The 12,305-nt window shown below is 64.5% G+C and overlaps 2 protein-coding genes across 5 annotated transcripts; one reads left to right on the top strand and one right to left on the bottom strand.

The window, feature by feature from the left end:
* The first annotated feature begins 967 nt into the window (after positions 1-967).
* IFITM5 (interferon induced transmembrane protein 5) lies at positions 968-2,394 on the top strand. The gene is made up of 2 exons (XM_024241354.2): positions 968-1,250; positions 1,880-2,394. The coding sequence occupies exons 1-2, from the start codon at positions 1,065-1,067 to the stop codon at positions 2,090-2,092; spliced, it is 399 nt and encodes a 132-aa protein (XP_024097122.1). The 5' UTR covers positions 968-1,064; the 3' UTR covers positions 2,093-2,394.
* A 2,356-nt stretch (positions 2,395-4,750) lies between these two features.
* PGGHG (protein-glucosylgalactosylhydroxylysine glucosidase) lies at positions 4,751-11,378 on the bottom strand. Of its 4 annotated transcripts, XM_063728310.1 has the most exons (15): positions 11,217-11,357; positions 10,380-10,794; positions 9,856-10,066; positions 9,675-9,778; positions 9,343-9,527; positions 8,355-8,474; positions 7,776-7,907; positions 7,456-7,567; positions 7,217-7,289; positions 6,950-7,086; positions 6,724-6,857; positions 6,527-6,622; positions 6,256-6,353; positions 5,974-6,185; positions 5,456-5,667 (listed from the first exon to the last, which is right to left on the bottom strand). In XM_063728310.1, exons 2-15 carry the CDS (start codon positions 10,636-10,638, stop codon positions 5,567-5,569), a joined length of 1,974 nt encoding a protein of 657 aa, XP_063584380.1. In that variant the 5' UTR covers positions 10,639-10,794; positions 11,217-11,357; the 3' UTR covers positions 5,456-5,566. The 4 variants fall into 4 exon arrangements, with proteins under 4 accessions (XP_063584381.1, XP_063584380.1, XP_024097123.1 ...); XM_024241355.3 differs by having other exon boundaries at positions 9,343-9,778; positions 11,217-11,378; XM_054524021.2 differs by lacking the exon at positions 6,527-6,622 and having other exon boundaries at positions 9,343-9,778.
* Between the last annotated feature and the right edge of the window lie 927 nt (positions 11,379-12,305).

Genomic DNA, 12,305 nt, shown 5'->3' with positions numbered 1-12,305 from the left:
AGTGTGGCTGACTGGGAGACGGGGAAGCTGAGCCTTCTGGCCGGCTGCAGTTGCCACTACTGCTCGGGGGAAGGCTTGGCAGAGGAGGTTTGGAGGGAGGATCCAGGGTCTATTGTTGGGACGTGAGTGGAGGTCCACAGAGCAGGAGTTGCGGTGTGTGTGTCCAGAGCTGGGGATCAAGCCAATGTCTTTGGGGGAAGTCTGGGCTCAAGACATAAATGTGAGTCGTCAGCACACAGAGGCATCTACAGCCAGAGACATGACTGGGGCGGACCTTGAGCCCTAAACAGGACCACTCACCACAGACATTCTGGGATCAGGGAGGGCAGCCGAGGAGGCTGAGGGGAGTGTCCACCACAGGAGCCCACAGGCTCCCTGCATCCCGACACCAGTGTTAACAGCTGTTGCTGGTCCCTGGGGGTCCCCCTGTTGGCTCCTAACAGGCTGCACCCCTTGGCTTTCCCCCCATGTGGTTCTCTCCTTCTCACGCGCGCCCTCTGACAGCTGCCCTCCCTGTCCTCCTTGCAGGGATGCCTGCGCTCCTAGGGCCTGGCGCTGGTGCTCTGAGAGTGTTAGGGGCAGAGTTGAGTTCTGGGAATGGAGGGGCTGCGGTTTCAGCAGCTCTGGTTCTGAGGAGGGGGGCTCCTGTACATCCCTGAATTATGAGGCCCATGGCGCTGAGGCGGCACCTCCAGCTCTTCTTGGCCTGGAGGGAGGGGGCTCTGGCCAGTGGTCTGCCCACTGCCCACTCGGCCAGCAGCCTTTGATGGGGGTGGGGGGATGGGTGGGGGTCTCTGCCACTGCCCGGCCATAGTCTTCCAAGCGGGGGGCTCCCTGACGGGATGTCTGTCGGGAGGGACCCTGCTGGGTGGTCCAAGGCAGCCTCGGACAGGGGCTCCCTGGGGTGGGGGCCAAGGGGCAGGCCGCAGCCTCGGCCTGCAGGCTGTAATTTGTGTTATATATAGCGTTGAGGGGCTGGGCGGGGAGGGCGGCAGGGCCATAAGTGAGCGGGTGCCCACCCTCCCAGCACCAGTCTGAGTGTGGAAGAGACGGCGCTGGAACCCATGGACACGGCGTATCCCCGCGAGGACCCCCGGGCCCCCACACCCAGCAAGGCCGGTGCCCACACAGCCCTCACACTGGGGGCCCCGCACCCCCCGCCTCGAGACCACCTGATCTGGTCGGTGTTCAGCACCCTCTACCTGAACCTGTGTTGCCTCGGCTTCCTGGCACTGGCCTATTCCATCAAGGTGGGCAGGGGCCCCACCAAGGCGGGGGTGGGGTGGGGAGGAGGCTCCACTACTGCACCAAGGTGGAGGGAAGGGGGGAGGGGTGGGGAGCTCCGTGGGGGGTCCTTGCTTTGCTGGGGGCGGTGGGGGGCTCTGCTTGTCAGTGAGGGGCTCTGTGGGCACCGCTTGTGAAGGTAACACCATCAGTATGGCCGGGAAAGAGCTCCTCATGAAGGCAAGGCTGGGGGCTTCTCCGTTAGACATGGAGTCTCTTCTTAAGGGGGTCTGGCCCATCCAAGAGCACAGAGGCCATTGGGAGGCACCCACAGAGGTCTCTGCAATCAAGGGGGGTTCACATGCTGTGGGCTTCTTGAACAGAGGTCCCTTTGACTTCAGCTCCTGGCTGGCAGGGTTGGGGGTGTCTCAGCACCCTGGGGGACCCTCACCCATGGAGAGCTCTGATAGGCTGACACTGGCCTGGGATGGCCCCTGGGTCCATAGCTGGGTCCCCAGGGAGTATCTCCTCAGGCCACACCCTTCCATCCAGATTTTGGGTCCAGTAGGGGCTTCCAGGTGCCCAGGGTGGGGGTGGGGAAGGGCCCCCAGGCCCCAAGGACACATAGAGATCTGGCCCTGCGGTCTCTCTGCAGGCCCGAGATCAGAAGGTGGTTGGTGACCTGGAAGCGGCCCGGCGTTTTGGCTCCAAAGCCAAGTGCTACAACATCCTGGCTGCGATGTGGACGCTGGTGCCGCCACTGCTGCTCCTGGGGCTGGTGGTGACTGGTGCCCTGCACCTGGCCCGGCTGGCCAAGGACTCTGCCGCCTTCTTCAGCACCAAGTTTGATGACGCGGACTATGACTGACAGGCTGGGTCCTGATCTGGGGCACTAGCCCCAGGACACTGACCCCAGGCTGCTGCCCCTGGGGCTCAATACTGACTCCCCGGAGCCTGGCCCTCCTTCTGTGGGGCCTCCATCCCTGCCCCATCCTGATCCTGGGGGCCCTCCAGCCCCAACATGGGCACCTAAGGCTGAACCAGTCAGACCCCAGGGTCCTCACCCTAACCTGAGGTTTCCCGGGCCCTAACTCTGCCCCCAACCCTGCCCCTCCCTCCTCACACTCCAGGACCCTCGGTTCCATGATTAAAAGTGCCTGGTTCCAGAAAGTGCCTCCCGGCCTCTTTCCTGCCTAGCGTGGGGGAAGGAGCTGCCCTAGGGACCACCAAAGCCAAATGCCACAGGGCCGGCCCCCAGTCAGTGGCGGGAGCACCCCCCGCAGCTCAGCAGCCCTGCTCGGCCCCAACTGTCCCCTTCTCTCAGCCACTGGGCAGCCTGTGGCTTACGGGGCGGAGGCCCAGAGTATTTTAGACTAAGTTTGAGAGCCCAGGCCTTTGATCTCTGCTGCTCTGTGGTTTAGCGGCCTGTGCTCCAGAACATGGTGGGTGCGTCCCAACTCCACATGTGTCCACCCCACCTCTCTGTGCGCATGTGTGTGCGTGCTCAAAGTCTGCATGAGAGTCCGTGCCTGTGAGTGGGCTCCATCTGCGGTCTGGTGTACGCCTCCTTCCTTCTGGGTCATTCCGTCTGTCCCCATGACCCTGCGTGCCCCCTTAATTCTGAGAAATCCCAGTCCCCACGGTGGTTTCCCTCCCTTCTGGGCAGTGAGGGTGGCTGGAGAGGCAGGGCTGGGACCATCCCATGGGTGGGGCTGGACACACACACATACACATGTGGGCAGGATAGCAGCTTTCCTTTCACATACACACACACACACACACACACACACACACACACGCCAACCAAACCGTATCCAGAAAGAGAAAATGGGCATGTGTGCAACATTTTCTGAGTCCCCTGGTGCTGGGTGCACGTTCTCATATTATCTTACCTGCATTGTGTACCACAGCCTCCCCACACACCCACCACAGCCTGGTGATGGGACAGTGCCAGGGACATGCACACTGTGACGCTGCAGGGAGGCCCTGGGGCCTCGCTGAGGCCAGCCATTGCCAGGAGGTGGTGGTTAACTGCAGAGTGGCCCAGGGTTCTGAGCACCCCACTCTGGGGCCCTTCCCTTCCCAGGGAACCGCCATTGCCTGCCCGCTCATCCTGGGCTGTGGGTGGGCATCTTTATCTAGTTGGTCTACTTGGAGCCCTGGGCAGCACCCCTATCTGTGATATGCCTGCAGCCAACGGCTGGTGTGGCAGGGACTCTGAGTGCAGGCCCAGCCAGCCCCAGAGGCAGAGCTGTGTTGAAGCCATGCTGGGCGCTGGAGACAGACAGGACCAGTCCCATGGTGGACCAAGGACAAGGGCAGTGTGCCCACCTGTGCTTGCCTCGGGATGGAGACAGTGTGCCAGTCCTGAGCCTCAGGATTGGCCTGAGAAGGGATCAAACTGTGTCGGGTGCAGAGATTGGGAGGGGGTCAGCCCATGTGTGGCTGGATACGTGTCCCCAGAGAAGAGACGGTCTGCCAGTCCCCAGGCTTACGGAGGGGCAGGGACGACCTGGTCCATGCCCGGGGCTGTGGGTGAGCCACCCTGGGGGAACGGTCACCAACACCTCCCTGCCTCAGGCTCCTGGGCAGGCGGATGAACCCTGACCAGCCCTGCCGGCACACGTGCACTGACCATCATGACCCCCCCAAAGGGTCACCTCAGGATGTGCAGAGATGGCCCCACACGTGTGTGGCATGCACGTGCAGCAGGCTTCAGGCCACATCTCTCCTGCGGGCGCAAGGCTACCGACCACTCTGACCTGACACCTGTGCCCACATCACCCTGGCTCTGGGGCTGCAAAGATGAACTCCTGCTGGGGCAACCCTGGCAGGGAGACGGGGCCCATGCTTCCCTCGGGGAACCTGCCTCTGCCTCTCGCTGCCCAGCGACAGTGTCGGATGGGACCCAGCTCTGCAGCTGAGGGAGCCTGAAGGGGCCGGGGGAGCCACATGGAGGCGTCAGGCTGCATTCTGCAGGGCTCCTGCCCGGCACTGGACTGCACGCCAGGCTACCCCCTGACCCACAGCCCCTCTCCACCGTGGCATGAGCCCCAGCAAGCAAGCTGCCATAAGACACGCGGTGTCTACAGGTCTCAGCCGTCTGCACTCTACACAGTTCCTGTAGGGGGAGCCGACCTCTGAGTGCTGGTCTTGGCCGCGAGTGTGCTGCAGCACATGCGTCCCCCACACGCTGCTTCTGGCAGCCGCTGAGGGTGGCAGAGACAGGCAGACAGGCCTCGGGAGACCCAGGCATCCTGACCCCCAGACCTGCCCGAAAGATGTTTCCACAGGCATCCTTGCCTCCTTCCCTCCCTCCCTGAGTCTCTATCCGAAGCTCCGCTGTCCTCCGAGGACAGGGTGCAGCGGCAACACCAGAGCAGGAGGGAGGTGCAGATGCGAGGGGACCCATGTTGCTGGGCGCGAGCCTCAAAGTTGCTGTGCTTCCCGACCCAAGTGAAAGGAGAAATGGGACCCAGGGCATGGCCCTTACTTCAGAAGGAAGCACAGTGGCTCCTCAGAGGAATAATGCTCTTCCCAGCACCAAAGCTTTAATTCCTCAGGCTGACAGCAGTGCAGGGGGCCTGGTCCTCATCAGGGTTTCAGCAGCAGATGTCACCACATCTTGTTCTTGGGAAACTGCTGACGACCCAACCCTGGGGCTGAGGCCCCAAGACAGAGGCTGGGCAGGGCCAGGGCCTTGAACCCATGCACATCTGGCTCCAGTCCCTCTGGCTGGTCCCCGGAGAGCACTGGGGTCTCGCTCTCAAATCCCTCTTCTGTTCTCTGGTGACTTCCCACTTCCCACTCCCCAACCTCTGTCCTCACAAGCTGCGTGGCTGAGGAAAGAGAGCCATCCCACCCCACGCTGTAGCAGAGGCTGCCCAACCTGATTAAAGCTGCCCAGAGTCAAGAGGAGCCTGGGATTGAGACTAAGTCCCCTCAACTGCACGACATGAAAAGTTCCTTTTCGGCAAAGCTGCACCTGAGAGTCCTGAGGAATTCCGAAGGGGCCGAGTCCCCATCCTTCGTGCCCCTTATCCCTGCTGTCCACGCTGAGGCCTGCGCCTGCCTCTCTGCCTTCTCAGCAGAGCGGCCGGCCGCTGTGACCACAAGCAGCATGGACCTTCCCTGAGAGCCTGGCTGCAGGCGAGGGATGGCAGGCTAGGAGGGTGCCTAGGAGGGGTGGGTGCAGAAGGAGTGGCCAGAGGGAAAGCCCAAGAGACATCTCTGAAGCCAACGTTCCTGATTATTCAGAGGCAGGGTCCACAGTGAGTGACTCAGTGGGGCTGGAGGAACCCAGGGTGACCCAGAGGGGGCTCTGGAGTGGGTCCCCAACACCTTAAAAAGTTCTCCCAGGGAACTCGGAGCTGGAACTTCCAGGCAGCTTCGGGGGTGACCTTTGTATCCGGCCAGCCGAGCGGGGAAAGGAGACCTTGTGTCCTGCAGGGAGAGAGGCAGCCTGGGGGTGAGGGGACAGCCTGGGGGTGAGGGACAGCCGGGGGGTGAGGGGACAGCCTGGGGGTGAGGGACAGCCTGGGGGTGAGGGGACAGCCTGGGGGTGAGGGGACAGCCTGGGGGTGAGGGACAGCCTGGGGGTGAGGGACAGCCGGGGGGTGAGGGGACAGCCTGGGGGTGAGGGACAGCCGGGGGGTGAGGGGCAGCCTGGGGGTGAGGGACAGCCTGGGGGTGAGGGGCAGCCTGGGGTCACAGGCGCCTGGGCTGTTGGGGGCTGGGGTGGTCTTCTACCTGGCAACAGGGAGAGCCGGGCCTGGGACGGCCACAGCTCAGCCTCCAGGTGGGGAGCCCAAGGCCCCGCTCGAGCTGTGACCTCCACGGTCACGGAGTCCTCGGAAAAAGAGAAGTTGAGCTTGTTCCCCTGGTAGAAGATGCCGGAGACGCTCACTCTGGAGATCCCCGACAAACACACAGGATCAAAGGTCACACCCGCTCGGGTGACCCTGTGGGAGGAGAGGTTTGTGAGGTGGCAGGTGGGGGCGTGGGCTGCCCTCTGCCAGCCTCTGCACTTACCTGAACCCTGTGCACCCGAAGACCACCGCCTGCAGGAAGCCCCCCATGCCTGTCAGGAAGTTCACAGCACCTGACCCGTCTGCATTCTCTGTCCACACCTGCAGGGGAAAGGGCAGCTGACACCAGGACCCCCAGGACACCGTCCTGTCTGGGCTGCTGTCCCAAGATCTGGCAGGAAGCTCCAGGGGTGCACCCTGCTGTGCCTGCTCTGAGGCCGGGCTCCACTCCCACCACAAGGGGTCCAGTGGGAGGCAGGCGTGGCCAGGCTGACCTTGAAGGGTTCAGCCATGTTGGCAAAACTCCTGTCCAGGAGGCCCCGGGCCCGCGCTGCGTCCTTCAGCTCCATCCAGCCCACAGCAAACATGCTCTGGGGTCAGAGGTAAGAGGACACACAGGGGTGAGGCCCACTGCGTGGGCAGAGAAGACTGAGGCCACTGGAGCAGGAACTCCCCAGCCCCAGGTGCTCACCCAGGTCATGGCGGGGCCCTGGGGGGACGTCACAGCCTCGTAAATCTCCAGGTTTTTCCTGCGAACTTCAGGACTCAGGGAGAAGGGGACGGGGTATCCCAGGAGCACGACGTCTGCCTGCTTCACCACCTCTCCTACAGGGAGATGCTGCTGGACTGGGGGGTGTTCCGGGACAGACTTGAGGGTCTCGACGGCAGGGGAGGAGCCCTTGAAGGGGTCCACTCACCAGGCTCATACCCATCGAACTCCGGGTGGAAGTTCTGCTCCACGTCAAAGGGTACCTTGATCTTGTCAGCCACCGCCAGCCACTGGCTGGGGATGGGCAGACCCAGGTCCTGGGCCAGGGCAGCAGCAAAGCGCAGGCTGGAGGTGGAGGTAGGTGGGGGAGGCTGCAATCCCTACGCTTCCAGCTGCTGCCTGCCTAGTGGGGGCACTGGAGCAGGTCTCCAGCTGGGGCGGGGGTGGGGTGAGGTGAGGGGATCTTGTGTCTGACCTGTTCTGGACCAGGATGTTTGTGTACACAGAGTTGTTGACCCCTGAATGGTACTCGTCGGGGGACATGACTCCTGGAAACACAAGTCCAAGATGGTGCTCAATGCAGAGTCTCAGAGGCCTTCCCTCCACGCCGGTGGTCAGCGTGGGGCTGGCACATGTGAGGTGTCTGAAAATCATCTGCTGAGTCTGGGAGCATCCACCCTTCCTCCCCAAGCCCCTCCCCACCATGGCCCTCACCCCTCAGGTGGTACTCCTCCTCCCTGGGGATCCACTCAACACGACTGCACCAAAACTCAGCCACAGCCCTGACCACGTCCCAGCCACCAGCCTCTTGAAATAGCTGCAGGTCCTGGGGAACAGGAGGCGGCACACAGGCCAGGGCCCCAGTCACTCTCATTCCCAGTGGCCTGTCTGTGCCCAGAAGCAAGGCCTGGCACTGAGACACCTGTCCTCAGCCAGCTTCCCAGGACCGGCCCCAAACAGGAAGCCACGAGGAGTGGGGGCTACACCAGCTGCCTGGCCACACTTGCAGGAATGCTGGGCACGCAGCACCTCACCTGGGTGGTATGGTAGTACAGCTCGAAGGCCAACACCACGGCCCCATTGACGTGGACCTCCTGGGCTCCGTAAATGTCCTCAGGGCAAACCTCTAGGCCGGAGCCTGCACTCTCCCAGGCAAACTTGGCTCCCTGAGGGGTTGGGAGGGGGCAGACTTGACCTTGCTGGAGGGGAGAGGTGGCCCCCCAACTTTCCCATGCCCTCGCCCTGGAGGAGGGGGGCACGGCCTGCGCCAGGTACCGGTGGGTGCTACTGCTAGAAGGCCCACTACACGTCCTCACGGGGCCAGGTGGCTTCTGCCCAGTTCTCACCGAGTGCTGACCCTGGTACAGGGCAGCAAGGGCACCCCGGGGGGTCCTGGGCCAAAGCGGGGTCCCAGCCTGCTGCGGTTCCCACCTCCTCTCTCTCAGGTGCGGGCTGCAGGGCACTGCTGAGGCCCCACAAGCCTCAGGGTGGGAAATCTAGGACGTCCCAGCTCTGTCCAGAGAGGGGCCTGGGGAGAGGGATACAGGCCTGGGAGGGGTGTGGGGGCTGCAGGCTCTGCAGGGCCCTGTGGGCCAGTGCCCAGGTCCCCTCACCTGGTAGCCCAGGTTCTGGGCGTTCTCCAGGGCCCCGCCCAGCGTGCGGATGCGGTACTCCAGGATGGCCCTGGCGGCTTCTGGGTGGAACATCAGGATATTCGGGAACATCCAGAGGTCCTGAGAGCACGGTCCCTCGTTCTAGCGCCGGACAGGCCGTCACTGCTCCCACCCCTCCTGGCCATATTCCACCCCGGCAGAGCTCCATTGCTGGCGTCTTCTGGGTTCCTCCTCTGCTGCCCACTCAGATCTGCAGGCCCTCCCCACCTGCCCACCCAGTTCTGTCTCCAGCCCAGACGCTCCTGGAGTTCTGGTCCTCAGCTCCACACTTCGCCTCCCCAGCCGGCGTTTGTGTGGCCTCAGAGGCTCCAGCCGGAATATGGGCATGGGCAGCCTCAGGCCGGCCAACCTGCAGTGAATGACTTGGCCTCTGGGAGCCTCATCAAAGAAACGGCCACAGCAGCAGCACCGGGAGGCTCAGACAACGATGGAGCAGCCCCAGCAGTCAGTCTCGACACCTCCACGCCCAGCAGCCATCATGCCCCTCCACTCTGTGCCCTCAGTGTCCCTGTCACCCCCGTCGGCCTCCAGCACCGGGCTCCACGCAGCCCCACAGGCCTTCCCAGTCCCCACAGGTCCCCGTCCTGATAGGTCCCTGGAGCTCTACTGGCCCTCAGGTAAACTCCAAGCACCAAACTACTGTCTACAAACCCTGGTGATCTGGACCTGCAGCCCTTCTCACCTTGGTGGGGGCCCCTCCCCACGCCCTGGAAAGTACCTCAGGCCCTCTCAGCTCTGGTCTCTGTGCCTTCCGTTCCCCTCACCTAGATCACTCCTCTACCAAACTCCTGCACACCGTCCAGGCCTCTTCCCTTTTGTCACAGTCCCTGTGCTTCCTCAACCACAGCCCTGATCCCAGGGAGGGCAGAGACCGTGGACCTCCATGTGTCGCCTGCCGTGTGGCTGGCGCTGGGTGTACAGTGCTCACCTGGTCCCAGAAGACGTGGCCCCAGTAGCATTCCTCACGGCTCCCATTGGAGAGGCCTCCAGGACTGAGGCCATGGCAGATGTATCCTGGGGCCTTGGGCTGGGGCAGGGCACTGAGCAGGTAGTAGAGGGAGCCACGCAGGGCCTGGCGCAGCGGCAGGGGCCCCACCACGTCCAAGCCGCATTCTGCCCAGAGTTGGGCCCAGGCCTGTGCATGAGCCGTGTACAGAGCTCCCCTGGCCTGCAGCTGCAGGGCCTCAGTGAGGCAGGCCTGAGCCTCAGCCTGGCTACCGCCCACCGCCATCAGGAAGTCCCACATCCTATCCTCCTCACCTTCCCCAAGGGTCAGGTCTGGGGGTGCTGGTGTCCACAGCATGTGTACCTCTTGCTGTGGCCCCCCGGGCTGCTCAGGGGTGAGGGTGTGGCCATACAGGTACCTGTGAGAGTATGGCCATGCCTCAGGGATGAGCTCCCTCCCTGGACTCCCTGGCCGCAAATCCAGCCCCCTCCTTACCGGGCTCCCTGGAAGTCAGGGCCCTGATGCAGGTCCAGGTCTGGGCTTTCTGGGGAGAAGGTTGACCGCAGGAGCAGCGTGATGGGCCCGCTCCCCGGGGCCAGGCGGGCGATGGACACTCGGAAAGCCAGGACGTGGGGCAGCGTGCGGTGCGCATAGATGCACTGGGAGGCCCGGAAGCGGGGGCCCTCCAGGGTGTGAAGAAAGGAGCCTGGGGAGGCAGAAGCGAAGGCAGGTGGGTTGCCAAGCTATGGCCTCTCTGGGGCAGGAGCGGACCACCCGACCACTGCCTCTCTCCATAATGAGGCGGATCCCTCCGGGCCCTTGGCTGCTTGTTCCTGCTACAGCTGCACAGGAAGCCTCCAGGCGGAGGGAAGGGGGGACCCTGCGGGCCTCTGGGGCCTCCTGTGTTAGTGAGACTCCGGTGTAAACTCAGGAGGTGCTGGTGGGATTCGATGCTGTGGTTTCCCCACCGACCTGGAACAATGCCTGGGGCGGGGGTGAGGCAGGCCAGGTGGCGCTACCTGTGTTGGTGTCCAGGGCAAAGGTCTCGGTCAGCTGCTCCCCCATCCCTGCAGGGGCCTCCAGCCGCACGTTGAGGGGGCTGGGCAGCATGGCCCGGTGCGTGTCCCCGCCAGCCCCATTGTACACGCCGCTCACGTGCAGCGTGTCGTGAAACACTCGTGTGCCCAGGTATGCGCTGGTCACAGTGGCCAAGAGACGGGGGTCACTGGGAAGAGAGTGGGCAGCGAACGTGGTGGGGTCCTCGCCGGTGTCCTCCATGGAGCTGCTGGGCCTGAGCGGCCTGATGGGGTGTCAGGGGCCCCGGGACTGGCTGGGCCTCTCTCTTGAGACCGTCTGGAATCCCCTGAAGCCTCCCTCAGAACTGGGGGGAGTTGCGGAACCAGCTGGGCAGCCCCGATTTTCCTGAGGCCCCTCCTAGAGGAAAACACCCAGGAAAGGAGCTCAACTCACAGAAGTGCTCAGACCCCAAAGGTTGATCTCCAGGAACCCAGCTGAGCCCCTGAGTGTGTCTCTCCCACCTGGCACCTTAGAATTCCAGTCCTAACCCTGCTTTCCAAACGCACCCCCCACAACCCCGGTCTTGCCCCCACCCTCTGTGGTCGGGACCTGCGTCTGTTGGCGGCAAGTGGGGGCGGGTGTGCGTGGAGGGTGAGGGGGAGCGCTGGGCGGGATGGGGGAGGGAGTCTGGGGCTGCGGGGGCGCTGGGCGGGTGGGGGTCTCGGGGGTGTAGGCGACTGGGGCAGGCGGGGGTGGGGGAGGGCGCATGGGGCGACTGGGGGCTGGGGGGACGCGCCGGGGCGGCCAGGAGCTGCGGGGCGGGGGCCTCTGGGACTCACCGCAGCCCCACCCGGTCGCCGGGCGCCAGCGTGGGAACCCGTGTCCCTCTGCTCCACGCCAGGGCCGGGAGGAAGGGGGAGCCGCCCGGCCGCCGCGCCACCAGGAAGGTCCGCGGTCCCCGCCCCGAGGGCCCGGGCGGTCGCTGGGAGGGAGGCGGGGGCGGTCGCTGGGCGGCGGGGGCGGTCGCTGGGAGGGAGGCGGGGGCGGTCGCTGGGCCGGGCCCGGGGGCGGGACGTGGACTCGTGGCTGCAGCCCCGGCTCCCCTCGGTCCCCGCTGGCAGGGGCCCGTGTGGGTTGCGTTCGGGGGCCTGGCGTTCCCTGCACGAAGCGCCCCGAGCGAGCAAAGCTCGAGCCTGGACCCCGAGCTGTGTCCCGGGGCGGCTGTGGGTGGGGCCCGCGGGCCGGGGGTTCCCTCCCGCGACTCCTCCCTCCGCCTGCGCCCCCGGCCGCCTCCACCTGGGCCTTCTGCGCCCCCGGCCGCCTCGCTGTTGCCTGAGGGCTCGGGGGGCTCCGAGGCCAGCGAGACCCCAGCCCCAGCCGGCGCCCGGGTTCGCGACACCGTCCGGAGAAAGAACTCAGGGTCGGGTCAGAAGGAAGCGAAGCGAAGGCCCAGACCCGCCGCGCTCGGCGGAGCTTGGGTTTCCTCCTTGGGGGGCGGAATAATCTTCAGGGATTCTGGAAACGAAGGGGATTTCAGGGAACCCCGGCCCCCGCCGTGACTGCCCCTTCTCCCTTATTTGGGATTTTGCCGGGAAGGGTCATGGACGTCTCACTCGCACGGGGTTTTGGCCATTTTCTCGCTCTCGTTTTGGGTTTTCTGTTAAACTGCGGTCCCTTTGCCTCGGTCCTGGTCCAGCTGCTGCTTGGGTTTTCCATCCTCCTGAGACCACCCGTGCAATTCCCCATTCCCATCTCAACGCCACTTCCACCCGGACACTGCTGGGCTCAGCCCTGGGCCCGCTTGTCCCTGTATCTCACGCTCCCTGACGCGGCCTCAATGTCCCTGCCCTGACCCCTCGGTGCAGCCAGAGACGCCGGGGTCCAACACGTGCTCGGAAGCCTGCTGCTCCCACAGAGTCCCCAGCACA

This window comes from Pongo abelii, chromosome 9, assembly GCF_028885655.2.
Source record: "Pongo abelii isolate AG06213 chromosome 9, NHGRI_mPonAbe1-v2.0_pri, whole genome shotgun sequence".
NCBI classification, from domain to species: Eukaryota; Metazoa; Chordata; class Mammalia; order Primates; family Hominidae; genus Pongo; species Pongo abelii.
This window is presented reverse-complemented; position numbering and strand designations above follow the sequence as displayed.

Coding starts and splice junctions, on each gene's coding strand:
- IFITM5 (XM_024241354.2), top strand. CDS start 1,065: ATGGACACGGCGTATCCCCGCGAGGACCCCCGGGCCCCCACACCCAGC. Junction 1,251..1,879: donor CACTGGCCTATTCCATCAAG/GTGGGCAGGGGC, acceptor GTCTCTCTGCAG/GCCCGAGATCAGAAGGTGGT.
- PGGHG (XM_024241355.3), bottom strand. CDS start 10,638: ATGGAGGACACCGGCGAGGACCCCACCACGTTCGCTGCCCACTCTCTT. Junction 7,568..7,775: donor TGTACTACCATACCACCCAG/GTGAGGTGCTGC, acceptor CCTGTTCCCCAG/GACCTGCAGCTATTTCAAGA. Junction 5,668..5,973: donor CCGGCTCTCCCTGTTGCCAG/GTAGAAGACCAC, acceptor CTCTCCCTGCAG/GACACAAGGTCTCCTTTCCC.